General features: G+C 36.5%; 1 protein-coding gene across 1 annotated transcript in view; it reads left to right on the forward strand.

The window, feature by feature from the left end:
- The first annotated feature begins 9,498 nt into the window (after positions 1–9,498).
- LOC136036126 (N-acetylglucosaminyl-phosphatidylinositol de-N-acetylase-like) overlaps positions 9,499–14,689 on the forward strand; it is a 35,521-nt gene continuing 30,330 nt past the window's right edge. The window contains exons 1-2 of the mRNA XM_065718147.1: positions 9,499–10,092; positions 11,515–11,735. Coding sequence (XP_065574219.1) covers positions 11,525–11,735 — 211 coding nt within the window. The 5' untranslated portion in view covers positions 9,499–10,092; positions 11,515–11,524. The remainder of the gene's footprint in view (positions 10,093–11,514; positions 11,736–14,689) is intronic.

Genomic DNA, 14,689 nt, shown 5'->3' on the forward strand with positions numbered 1-14,689 from the left:
TCTTGTACTTCTATGCTTAGGGATTAACAAAATTGCCCTCTTTGATCATCTATGTATAGAAATAACTGTATAACGAAGGAGTATCAATCTATTACTAAGATGTATCTTTCAAATCATTTTAAAAAAAATGTACCGTCTGCGCATTCCAGACAAAAGCGTGCTTATTAGAGTTAGATACCTTCTTTAAAAAAATCTCTGGGAATCCCTTCCTCTACAAAATTTTGTAGAGTGCAGTCGCGTGTATGTAATGTAAGAGTATAGTATATAAAGTATAAAGTACAAAAAGAATTCATCATACTCAAAGACTATGTACCAGTAGTTTTATGCATTATATTCTATATTAAAGCCTCATCTTTTAAATTTTTAAGATTTCTTTTTGTTCAAATTCTTGAAGATTAAATTGCTCCTAATGCTTCTAAAAGCTATTAGCTCAAATGCATTATTTTTCCTCTCCTCCAAGGTCCATGAATGATATCTGAGGTTGACACACTGCTATGTTGTTTTTGTCTTTTTTATGTATTTTTTTATAATGGTTGATTTTAGCCTCATAAAAATATCAACATCTTTCCGTGAGAAATGATTTTTAATTTAACATGAAATATTTTTTGATAGTTTTAGTGGTAGCAAGAAATTTGCTTTCAAGCTTTTTGAAATAATTTTTATTTATATACAATTCTTCTTACTTACTTTCCTTGATACTTTTCACTTTTCATAAAATATACTATTGGATATTTTTCAACAGTCTATACTGATTTTCCTGTTCATTATTTGTAGTTTTGTTATCCTGTAAGTTTCTCTGTAACTTGAATCTGTGACTTATCACTGAAGTTACAATTAACCAACTTACTTGGATTTTCGGAATATTGTCCAAACTAATCACAGAATTTAGTGAGAATGATAAAGTCGCCAAACAGAACGAGTTAGCTACTGTTGTAGCTTAAGCTACTGTTATAGCTACTGTTGTAGCTTAAAATCACGGCTTGATGAACCCTTGGATAGACCTAGTAAATAATAATATATTTTTAGGTGATACGAGTCATATTAATATGGCATGAATATATAATGAATTAGAGGTCATAGTCCTGATATGGCTTGTGCAGCAGCGCTCTAACTCTTATTGGAGGAGTGCATTTGCAAGTGTAGGAAACCATTTAGTGACCAGGATCGGTCCAGGCTTGTACAAAGATTCTATCCAACTAGAAGTCCCGGGAACTTCTTGCTGTCCGGCTCTAAGCAAGCTTAATCGGTTTGTGTCGATCTAAGAAGAAGTTATTAGTTTCTGTCTAGCACTGGCGGGACCCCTTGCTTTTCTTGAGGCCATAACAATTTCAGTGTTTTATAAATATGAAAATTGTGAAATAATGTGTTACGACGCTGAAAGAAAACTATCGTACTGGCAATTTGACTGACGAATTTTTACGTTTTGGACTTTTTGGACTGTTCCACTGGGAAATACTCCGCTGGAAGATAGCCCCCATGGAAAATACCCCCGAGGAGCAACACCCCCATGTGGCTGGTTGGTCTCCAATCACTTTGGATTTTAAAAAAAGGACAAGAACTCTCAATTTCTGATTTAATGGGCATATTCCGAAGTTTCTGCGACCATGAGCCGGACGTGTAGATTAGGAAGGGGCATTCCTCCTCCTACTGGGATTCAATTCTGCTCATTTTGGGATTTAATGTTACTCTTTACTTTCATAATAACAGCGTAGACCGGAAATATTCCCAGAAATCACAAGGGAGTAGATATCAGTTTCACATTCTTAATGCGTTTTTATAGTTTCTTTTGTACCGCTCACCCGAAAAAATACCCCCCAAACAAAACTCTTTGGTTACGACCCTGTGGATTATACATCAATTTCTACATTACCTTCCGCTCATTTCTCCCTTAGAACTAATCCTGTACTTACCGAATGGTTCAATGAGAGCTGGAATGTTTTGGCTCTAAATGCACTCTTTGAGGTATCTTCTTCCCTCCCTAACTACAAAACAATCAGAGAACCCAATTGTAGAAGTTTAAGTTTAGGTGCTTTTTTAAGTTTCATAATTTGTCCATTACTTACAGATAGTATTTGTTATTGGGAAACATACGGACATATTTTGTAAGGGGAGGTGGGGATTGTCTGTGAGAATTTTCAGTGGTCTTTGATATTTAACTTGTCATAGTAATCTTTAATATTACATCTTAGTAAAAGAATTTGGGTTTTTGAGCAGGTCGTCCTGAGTGAGATCGTGACATGCCAGCAGATTTTTAACTCATCAGGTGAAATTGTAGTCAACAATCTTATTAGTCTGAACTCTAGTCATTTTTTCAGCATTATCAACGCTTTTTTGCGTCTCGAATATATTACATCAACTACAATGTAGATTCTAGTGTGTTATCCGAATAAATGTTATTCGGATAACATTACAATATAAATGTTGTTGCATGAAAAATTTTCACGTAATTTATATTACAGGTTAATAGCCAATTTTGGTACTTTTTGCATAACTTTCTTGCCATATATCATGAGTTAAATAGTTAATTGTTTGGTTTTTAGAGTGAAATTCAAGTCGGATTGATGCGTGTGAAAGATGTTTTCATTTCTTCCTCTGGGATTTCTGGCCAATTTGAACCTGATGGCTATGTGGATATTATTTTTTAAACCCCTAAAAATGCAACATATTACTTGTAGATTCAGCAAGAACTATAAATAATTAGAATTAGCACAATTTTCTTCTGCGATTTTCCTTTCTGGCTTCAGTGAATTTAGTTAGCATTATTCCTTTGCGAAGCCACTTCGTATGGAACAACCCCCCACCCAGGCTGCCCGGGGCAGCTGCTCCGATCCCCTCCAATCTTGAAAGGCTTTGAAAAACTTCTTATGTTCATCGCATTTTTTTCTAGGGGTGATCGTATCGAACCAATGGTCCTAGAACATCAGGAGAGAGCTCGTTTGAAAGGAAATTAAAATTTTTAGTGTCCCTTTTGTTTGACCAAAAAGATCGAGCGACTAGTAGCCCTCCACTCACGTCCCTTTTTCCTAAAAAAAAAAACACTTGATCAAAATTTTAAGCCATTAAGCCTTTTTATTTAGCATATTTGAAAGGCTCCAAAACTATACCTTTAGATATAACATGACTCACGTAGCCCCTAGGGATAGGTATGGGGATGAAAGTATGCTAAGCATAATTTGCTAAGGATAATAAAGATAATGTTCGATCTATGAAAACCAGTTTCATAGCCACAAAGACAAATAACAGGTGACAGAATGCATTGGACTTGTATAATGTTTGCTTTATATTTGGACATTAGGGGGTGGGGGTAAGGTTAGGTTTGGTTAATTTACCCCCACATCCGCAAACAAAATGCACATTTAATGCACCCTTATTCTTTTAGCGAACGTCGGCAACACTGTGAAGATATGTGTCAAACGCAAAAATATTCAAAATCGAAGCAATAGTAAATATCCCATCATCAAGATTGGGAGCATGTCCTTTAATTTTCTAAAAAAATTGCTGAGAATTTCATAAAAAAAGACAGTTTTGTACAGAAGGTTTGGTATTTTATTGGATAGTGCTATTCTACCAGTTATTAGAAGAAAAACAAAGGTCCTATATCAAATTTCGAAGGACATTTTTATGGCCCAAAAAAGAGTATAAAAGGGAAAAAATTCAAGGGAATGTTTTTCGTTGCCTAGAAGAAAAACGTTTTGATGCTCCATGGCGCAATATTACTATCTAAAAGCACAGATTATTGTGAAACCTAATAGATAATCTGGGCTAAAATTATTAGGTTGCCCCTTTTTGGTATAACGTTTTGTGGCAAATTTCAAATAGTCCTGCCACTTTGTGGATCCCTCTCCCACTATTTATGAAATTCTGGCTATTTCTCTGTTGCAGTGTTGATTAGAAGTTAGCTCTAGAAATTTCTGTGTTTGCTAAAATTGAATTCAAAACCCCCTTTCAGAAAGCCTGGATAGGCCACTCAGTTAAGTCATCTGTTAGATAGGATAGTGGCAAACCACTTCCCTGGCTCACCACATTACTTATTGCTTTTGCATTTATGAATAACAAAAATTCAAATCATTATTCAGTGAGTGACTAATATATACTAAACCACTTTGAATATACTGTCTAAATTTATCTATAGGGATCCTGATGGAACTTCTGCTGGGAATCTACCCTGACTCCAAGGTCATGTGTCTATTGGTTTCAGTCTAGAGGGGATGCTGGATCTAGGATTGAGCAATGCATATTGTTCTTACAGTTGTTTGGGCCAAAATGGAGTATCTTTTATTTTTCAGCATTGTACTCTAGCAGTCACTTTTCTGATCTGTGTATCTCTGTTAAATGTACATTTCATTTTTCACCTCTGTAACCGTGGACTTCTATGGTTCATTTTTCACTTCTAAACTGTAGAAGTTTAATTGTTTATTATAACCCAAGCACCTATAAAAAGAAAAAGCAATATGTACAAGCAAGCAAGCAATCACTCATACAAGGAAGAAAAAATAAAACACTATAAATAAGACACTAATGCAAGCAAAGCAAGGTGAGTATTCTACATCTCCTCTTCTTTATAAGCTACTACTTCAAAGATCCAAGGGAATGACAGGTTTGACTAACCGACCAGAACAAGTGGTATATCTGGTATCTCTCAGCATCTGGGTAGAGACATCCTCATTGCTCTGTGGAGGTACAGCTATAGGCCCTGGAGTTCTAAGGGCAAGAGGAGACGTTAGTGCTTGCTCTAGAGATTACACATCTGAGAGTACTTATGGCAACGGTGTGGTTCCAAATGGCGAGATGTTTCCAGCTCCAAATGGTGGTCCATTGAAGATGGGTCTTGGTGAGGGATGAAGAGTATTATCTGTTTCAGTCCCTAGAGGATCATCATTTGGACTCATTTGGGGCCTGATATGTTGTTGGTTCCTCCAATAAGTTGGGCCATTTTGAGTCTTCACCAGATATGAGCAGGGAGCATCTCCAAAAACTTTGATTAGCAATGCTCTTTCCCACCTCTTTTTGTCACTAAGTTTGACCCAAACTGGTTGCCCTTCCTTCAATGCAGTCAGTGATTTTGCTGTTTGGTCATGGTAAGATTTCTGAATTCCTTGTTTCTTCTGTTTGTTGAATTCAAACGACGAGTAAGGCACTATTTTTGGTTTGAGTTGTGATGAAATCACCAGTAGTTTGGATCAAAGCTGGCAACTCATTAGCAATTTTGCAGGTGAGTGGTGACTATCATCAATTGGTGTGTTTTGATATTCAAGGATTGCTAAGTATGGATCCGATTTGTCCTCTAGTGCCTTTGACATGAGTTTTTTGGCAGTTTGGACTGTCTTTTCAACAAGTCCATTAGCTTGTGGATATTTCGGACTGCTCGTTTTGTGGCTAAAGTCCCATAATTTGGCAAATTGCTTGAATTCTGATGACAGAAAATTTGGAGCGTTATCAGATGTAAGTAATTTTGGTATTCCATGGTGACTAAATTGGCTCTTTAATTTAACAATGATAGCTGATGATGTCAATGAGTTGAGCTTATCAAGCTCAAAGAATCAACTATAGTCGAATCAACTTATCAGTCGACAGTGATAAGATACTGGCAATTTTGCCAGTTGAAGATGTCAATGGCAATGTGTTCCCAGGGTAGCTTTGGGATCTCTGAGCATATAAGCGGCTCTTGCTGCTGCTTGTCATGAAAGGCATTGCATGCATCACACTGGGATATATATGAAGTGATATCTTTTGTGATACCAGGCCAGAATACGACAGTCCTAGCGCGCTGCTTGGTTTTGGCAATGCCAAGATGTGATACATGCAATTGTTGTAGGATCTCATGCTGCATGGATGGGGGCACTACAACTCTTGTCCCCTTCAAGATTATGCCTTGGTTGACTACAAGTTCGTCTCTGTAGTTCCAGAAAGCCAAATAGCTGGAATCACACTGTCGTCAAGATAGGGGCCATCCATACAGTATAGTCTGGCTTAATTTTCGTAATTCAGTACAGGTTGCATTCCTGATTTTTTCCATTTTCCCATTAGCTATAAGTAAGTTTTTGAAGAGTGTATGGACAAAGACTTCTACTTGTTTCTTGTTTTCATTGTTGAGGTCAGGTGTGTGCAACCTTGACAGTGTGTCAGCCAGAGGTATTTCAGAACCTGGTCTGTATACAAATTTCAAACTATATGGCTGTATTGACAGCATCATGCATTGTAGCCGTGGCGGTGCTTTGGATATCGGTTTTACAAGGATGCTTTCTAGAGGTTTGTGGTCTGTTGTTATTGTTATGGTTCTGCCATATATATACTGGTGGAAATGCTTGCATCCAAATACAACTGCCAGCAATTCCTTCTCTATTTGTGAATACTGCTGCTTGGTTTCACTCATTGAACATGAGCCAAAGGCAACAACATTATCGTCAACTGCTAGTACTGCGCCTAGACCATGCTTTGATGCATCTACTTTTACCTCTATGTTTTCGCACTTTGGGTCACAGTATGCTAAGTTGCTGCAAAGGGCTGACTTTATCTTTGAAAATGTCTTTTCATGAGCTGGTTTCCATTTGTACTCATCAGCCCGTGCTAGCTCTCTTGGGCTTTTGTTTAATGAGGACAAGTTTGGTATGTACCTCGACAAGTAGTTAAGCATGCCTAGAATTTTTGAAGCTGCTCGCTGTTTTCTGGTGGTGGCATTTCCGTAATAGCCCAAGTTTTTTCGGGGTCGGGCTTTATTCCTTCCGAGGTCAGAAGATGCCCGAAGTATGGGATGCTCTCTGCACCAAACACACATTTCTCTTGGTTAAACTTCACATTTTTCTCACGCGCACGTTCTAGTGCTGCCTTCAGTCTTTCATCGTGTTCACTATCATCAGCACCACAAATGACTGTGTCATCGACTATTAGGCCTAGATTGAGGTTTTCATAGGCCTCTTCCATTTTTCTCTGGAAATCGTCTTGTGCTGAGTTTAGGCCAAAGGGGTATCTTTTGAATTTTAACGACCATAGATGGTGTTAAAAGTTGTCAAGTCGGATGATTCATCATCAAGCATCATTGACCAGAATCCACTAGTGGCATTGAGTTTGGAGAAAATCTTAGCTCCAGCACACCTCTGGGTGATGCTCTCGAATGTTGGGATAGGATAATGTGGTCTTTTTAGGTTCTTTTTCAGGTCCACGGGGTCCAGACATATCCTTAGGTTCCCATTTGCTTTCTCCACTATTGCAACAGAATTAAACCAGTCATTAGGCTTTGTAACTTTCTCAATGATTTTCATCTGTTCCAGGCAATCGAGTTCAGCCTTTAATCTTTTCTCTAATGCAAATGGTACATGTTTTGGGGGGTTGAACTGTTGGAACTGCTCCTTCCTTCAGCGTCAGCTTACACACGCCAGGAAGTTGGCCAATACCCTCAAAGACATCAGCGTATTGGTCTATCATGATCTTGATTCGATCAGGGCAAGGTTGCATTGTTAGCACATCAAATATGAATTTGACAAGACCAAGATCAACAATGGTTTGCCTACTAATTATTGGCACTTTCTGAGTGTCGACCATGAAGAATTTGTGCTTATGTCCAGGCCTATCTTTGTGTTGTATTTCAGCTTCACACACTCCATATACGTTCAATTTCCCGTTGGTGTAGTTTGTCAGGATACTGTTGGTTTTGTTTATTGTGGGACGGGGACAACATCTCTCATATTCCTTAAATGGAAGTATGTTGGCATCTCTCCTGTATCAAGCTTGAAGCTGATGTACTTCTATTGTGTACTGAAGTACAGATCAATGTGATGGTCTTTGGTTTGATTCGTTGAATGAATTGAATCAATATACAACTCGCTTCCCGAGCAAGGGGAGAAGTCTAATGCATGTATATCCTGAGAACCAGAGCTTGTTCCTGCAATTCCTAGCTGGTGAACTGTTTTACTCTTGCAAACTCTAGCATAATGGTTGATCTTACCACACTTCGAGCATGTTTTTCCTTTTGCGGGGCACTTGTGTCCACGGGAATATTGTCCACCACACATATAGCATTCAGGATATTTGCTCACAACATCGACTTCTTGTTTGATAGCTGTCTTGTGCTCAGCCTCATTCATAGTTAGTAGTTGTGCTTGAGTTTCTTCCATTGCTCGGCTTGTGTTAATGGCAGTAGTTAGAGTGAGTGTTGATCCCTGTGTAAGCAACTTTTCTCTGATTCTGTCATTTCTCATACCAAAAACTAGCCTGTCCCTGACCATTTCATCTTCTGAATTCCCAAATGAGCAGTCTTTTGCTAAGATCTTGAGACTTGTTACATATTGTTCAACTGTCTCTATAGCATCCTGGTTCCTTTTGTGAAATTTGTGTCTGGCAAAAATGGGGTTTGCCATTGGTTCCACATAAGTGTCAAACTTTGCCAGGTATGCAGATACATTCTGTTCTGAGTCAGCAATAGTGAAGGTGTTAAATATATCCCTGCCTTTTTCACCAACCCATATGAGCAAGTATGAGCATTTCACAGTTTCTGCTTTACCACTAAGGGGGGCACTGAACATTAATTTTACATGCTGCTTAAATCTATTCCATGAATGTTTCAAGTTTTGCGAATTCCAGTCGATCGTTGGTGTTGAGCAATGAACTGAATCCATCTTTACTTGGTTACTTCTGACACCATGTAGAAGTTTAATTGTTTATTATAACCCAAGCACCTATAAAAAGAAAAAGCGACATGTACAAGCAAGCAAGCAATCACTCATACAAGGAAGAATAAATAAAACACTATAAATAAGACACTAATGCAAGCAAAGCAAGGTGAGTATTCTACACTTTGTATTGTTGTGAAAAAATGAGAACAATTAAGTAAATAGATTATTTGAAACATGTTAAAATGTAGACTAAAGTGGTAGAAACCATTAAAATTTAATTAATAGAAACTTTTGTTTATTTTGGAATATAAAGGCACCACTCTTTTTGTTATTGCAGTTTTTTCACAGGGGAATATTCATGCAGGATTACTATAAGTCTTTGCTAACAATTATTGGGCAGGAAAGTAAAGAACTAAAAGCTTAGAAAAAACAATCAAGTGTACCATGCTTGGCCAGCATATCTCTGAAGATACTTTTGGGAAACAAGAATGACTACAGAGTTTTTTACTCTAAGAAATAATAGCAGTAGTGGATCCTCTACCCTTCCTTGCTGTATTTTCAGTTTTTAGATATTGTGCTTCTAATTCTCCAATAATGGTTTGGTTTATGAGGGAAATTTACTATCAACTTAGAAGCACAATTGTTAGTAAAATTGTGGTAATGTTCTGTTATACAATAGAAACAAGATGGTGAAAGAATAACATGATTCAGTTTATCATTCAGTGTTCTTTCCAAATATAATAATTGCTATTGTCACAATAATGAATCAGCCCCTTCTCCTAATGCCTAGATATAGGGCAATGGATATTTTATTGGTCTGGTCCCAGTATACCGGGTACTATCTTATTAGCTATCCCACAGTATTACCAAATGAACAATCTCAAGCTAGTGTTCTAGAGTATCCATGAAGCTGTACAAGGCTCTGGTTTGACTACAACTTGAGGCTAGAATATCCTTTTTTCAAATTGACAAAGAAGTTCTGGAAGAAGTGCAGTGTGGAGTAAGTAATATGATGAGTGGATTGCAGCAAATGTATTATGAAAAAAGTTTGCACAATCTAAAACTTTCCACGCTGACATATAGAAAAAAAAATGGAAAGATATGGTTCTAGCCCATAAAATTATTAATAAAAACACAATTCCTGATATATTTGCCCATCTCTTGCACCACATGACTTAAGAATACTCCAAGAAATTTCCAAAGCAGCATTGTACTACTAGAGAAAGAAGTCACTTCTTCAACCTGAGTTGCCAGCCTATCTAACCAGCCTTCAGGAGATACAGCATCTGCTGAATCAACTCTCACACTTATGTATGAAATTTACAAAGAGTGGCTACATCAGAAGTTCTTGTTCAACTGGGAGGTAGCTGAATTCTCAAGCAGGAAGTAGTAAGCAACCAGACAAGAAAATTAGTTCTTTAGAAGTCAGCACAGAGCATTACAAGGATGGAAATCCTTAATTTGCTCCATACTGTGATTTGAGGTAATTTAAGTAGTTCTATCCTATGCACCTAAGCATCTTTTATGGCTAATTGGCTTACTATTAATGAACTAAAGATTTGTCTATCCCCAGTTTTGACTGCTATTTTTTAAAATCGTATTTGGCCTACAGTCAGCATGGAATATCTACCGAAGTCTCACTACCTTAAAATCACATTTAACCAGAACTAAAATAATAATAACAGAACAAGAAGCATTTTACTGGGTCTCCATAAAAAAAAAATCCAGGCATTTTGTAGTTACAGTGGAAAGTTAATTATCCAATGAAAACACTAGAAAACAGTTTTTCCGTCACAAAACAGCAAAACAGGGCTTTCAATTGGCTAATTCATTTGACATATTGTCCACAAGATGTGAAATGGAAATACAGCTTCACAAAGCTTCCAAAACATTTCTTGTACATCCATGGTTTTCTGCAGCACACATCTATGCATTAGGTTTTGACTCTGCAAAAACTAACATTCCTCTGGATGCTGAATTACCTAGCATTGTCTCTGTTACATATACTTTTGAGATGAGGTAATCTGCTCCTTTTTGGAAGTGCTGTTTCTGTGACATAAGGCCAGAAGTGTTTTTTCTTTAGCATTTCCGAGAATCAACTAAAAAGTCCTCAAACAACTCTTATGCACAATTGGCTAACAAGCACATAGACTTGCTATTGAATCCTAAGGCATGTTCACTACTGGTAGTCATTACATCCTCCTCTTTTCTATACAAGCATAGTTCTATTGCAGTTCCACATGGTAATATGTCTTTTGAGGTCCATTGATCAGATTTATTCTGACTTGTGTACCAGAATTCACTTGAGTGAAATAGGCATTGCTAAAAAATTATTTAGCCTGAGAATCATCTTAGTTTGAGGCTTCTGTAAGACCTTCCTCCCATACAGAAGAAAAGAGAACAACAAGTTTCTTTCAAGAAAGTTTGGAACAAATGCTATTACATTGTCATCTCAAAAGCTGTTTGTAAAACTGTTCATAAGCTTTAAGAAACAACTTTATTAAACTGATGAAGGAGCTGGGAAGAATGAGATGGAAGTTTTAGAATCTCTATTTTATTTCCTACAGCCATTGAGATCAGTGCAATTGTAAACATACAAATCCATGTCCATCTTAAGTCATCAAAGCCATTTGTTCTTCTTGGTTTGGTAAAAATGTATCTTTGGTAATTGCAAATATAGGAATTATAGACAAAAAAAATGTTTTGGTTTAATTTCAGCCTAAAATTCCACTTGAATCTCATAATGCATCTGATGTCAAGTTGTATCTATGAAAATTCTAGAAATATTGTAATTGATGTCTTTGTTATAAAAGAAATTAAGATTAAAAATAGAAGAAAAACACTTAATAAAACTTCTCTAAGGATTAGTGGAAATGCTTTGATTCTTTTTTTTTTTTTTTTTTAGATTCTGAAAGATGATTTTGTGGCTCCTGTTTTTTATTTTTTCAATTCTTCTGTTATATTTTCACAACAGAAGAGTGATCAGTCATAAAAACCTGGAAAAGTCTTCCAAGAAATCATTGTTCGTCATTGCACATCCTGATGATGAATGTATGTTCTTTGGCCCAACAATCACCTATTTGATGAAAAATCATGTGGAAGTCAACATATTATGTTTCTCTTCAGGTATGCTTTTAGTAGAACTTATAATGTTTTGATACAGCTGATACTAGGATTGTAAATCTTGTAGTTAAAATTAAAGTGAACGTCAAAATTATATTGATTAAATGACCTCTCAATATTATTTTTAGGCTTATCCAGAAAGGTGACAGGAGTTGTAATGCCTTTATTGAAATTCATCTTTTCTAACATGATAAAAAAAAGAAACACATCAGGTGAAGTAAATACAATCAAGTATAACACTATTGCTGCAGGTAGTCTGGAAAATTATTACCACCATATTGTGATATATAGATTCAACTGCTGCTGTTAATATTCATATTTTGCTTTTTGGATGCGCTGGTAGTACCTCCAATTTTCTGTGTTGCTGAAGACAATTTGAGTTCTGAGCAATAGGCTTTGTGTTTTTTCATAATATCAACACAACAATAAAAAGTTAATGTCACAAGGTTAATCAGAGTTTACAAATGAGGGTGATGCTTTTAACCCCCCCCCCCCCTGCTCCAACCCCCTAACCCCTCTCAAAAATATAAGCAAAAAATGAAAATTGCTGTAGTAAAAAGACTACTGAAAAAAAATATTTTCAGATATAAGTGATATTAATTCCTTCAAGTCTCAGCGATTTTTTATTTTTTTATGGTATAATTATGAAATAGGAAAAGTTATAATATAATTTGCTTTCAGTAAAGTTCAAATGATAGGTCTTTGGAACGTTTAGGAGGAGGAGTCCTCTGTGGGTAATTTGTTCGTTTTAAGTTTGACTTGACTATTCACCTTAATTTTTAATGGTTTTAGTATTCAATTATTTGTCTATAGAAGTGTATGTTATTTTTATGTTTGATGTGATTATTCATTTTAATTCTGGTAGTTTGGAATTTCGATTATTCATTGATGTTAATTTGTGTTCGGTTTAATTTTGAATTATTGTATGACATCATTTCTGCTTGATATAGGTTTTAATTTGGCTCTTTACTTTTCTTCGAAATACTTCTGGTTTGGAAACGTTTTATTATATTTAGTGCCTATTTTTAAATATAACTTTTTATTTCCTAATAGTAGGAAAATTCTAGAGTTTCTTAAGTTTTTCTGCTGCAGAATTAATGTCTTGGTTTATAATCTAAATTTCAGATGAACTTTAAAGACTCAGTTCGATCAGTAGTAATTTTTTTGTGATAAGTTTTTAATAACAGTTTTAAAATAGAAGTTCAGGAGGATGAAAGTTCAAGATTCAATCGGGTTTAATGAAAAAAAAAAGAAATAAAAAGTACACTGCTGTGTGACAAAACTCACGTTGAGACCCATAAATGAGAGAAGGAGGATTATTACCCAAATTTGTTGGCCTAGTTGCTGGTGTCATGAATCAGTACAACCAATCTTTGACATATTGTTGTTGTTTAGTTTTGTTTTTTTCATTGAGGTCTACCTGGCTCTGTCTGCTTACTTTGTAAGTTACAAGTCTATCAGAGATGGAAAAATTTTAGGAATCATTTTCAGACGCCACGAACTGATACAGAAAATATTAGTTACAAATACGTTTTCTAAATAGGGATCATATTGCCTAAGAAACTTGCGAATCTCACTTTGAGCTGACTGTAGAGATGCAAATTAGGAAATTTTGTAACTGGACTGCAAAAAAGAATTACAACACCTAGCTGGTCAGAAAAAAAGGGTTGGGGCGCGTTTTTAGTCGAAACAGATTTTTTTTTCAAGTTATTTATGTATACATAAGTCCCATTGACCAAACAGCTTATGCATATAAGTTCCATGGTTTTAAGGGGAAAATGTCGGTCCTTTTTTAGAAAAACTTGGTTTATAATCTGTTTATGTTCTGTTTATAATCTTGTTTATGTTTTGGTGCTCTTATCCCTTTCAGATTACGCAATATTTTCAGTCTTCTTGCCCTCACCAAATACTTCCTATAGGTTCTATCTCCATCCCCCAGTCATTCCCGAGATATTGTTGAGACGGTTTTTTCACAGCATGGGTGAATATACTGTCTTTTGATTTACCTAACGTCTTTACAGTAAATAGATTTATAGTTCCATCATGGTCGATGGTGGCAACTTTATTAGTCTTATTGGAGACATGCGTCTTTTAGTTCCTTCTTTCCCTCTCTCTAGCACAAAGTATTAATTACCGTTGCTACCCAACACTAAACATTTCAGCTTGATCCCTACAAGTCGTTCCTGAGATGTCATGGATATGCCTTTTTCCTAACCTGACATGGTTGTCCTTCAATTAACCTCTGTGTCTCCCTCCAAGCTAAATTCAAGGTCCACTAGGCCTCCCAGTACCTCCTTCAAATTTGGGTCCAATACCCCAAGCCATTCCCAAGGTATTGCGGATCTGCTATTCTGCCAACCTTGATGCACATAGTGTCTGTCGATTAAGCCCTGTCTCTTTCCCTGATCAAAATTAACCCCTCTCCCAATGCTTTTTCTGAAGATTTCAGCTCGATTCCCCACGCCATTCCCGACCTATCGAAGATATGGCAGTTTGAAAACTGGGATGGACATTGCATTTTGTTTTTCTTAATTCGAGTATGCACGTCGTTTTTAAGATGAACCTTTGGGAAAGTCTGATAATTTTGGCCTAGCGAATTATCCCTATGAGCTCCTTGTAAAAAATTGGTAACTTATTTAATTTAGGTCAACTACTCCTGGGGCTGAGGTAAAAAAACCGAGTAAAGTAGACGGCACTGGTGCCATCTACTTTTCTTGGTTACTTCATAGTGTAAACCTTCATAGTTTACTACTTTACTTCATAGTGTAAACTGGCGGTGCTGATCTTTGTTTAATGGCGCTTCATCCAGGAAATTCGATGGGGGGTTGGGGGAATGAGTACTGGAAACTCCTGTGATTTTCTATATTGGCCTGAGGGGGATGTCAAGGGTGGTAAAAATTTGATCGGATATCATGGGGTTTACTGGGTTTTAGGCAGTAGAAAATTACACGGGAGCT

The sequence above is a fragment of the Artemia franciscana genome, chromosome 15 (genome assembly GCF_032884065.1).
Source record: "Artemia franciscana chromosome 15, ASM3288406v1, whole genome shotgun sequence".
In the NCBI taxonomy this organism is placed as follows: domain Eukaryota; kingdom Metazoa; phylum Arthropoda; class Branchiopoda; order Anostraca; family Artemiidae; genus Artemia; species Artemia franciscana.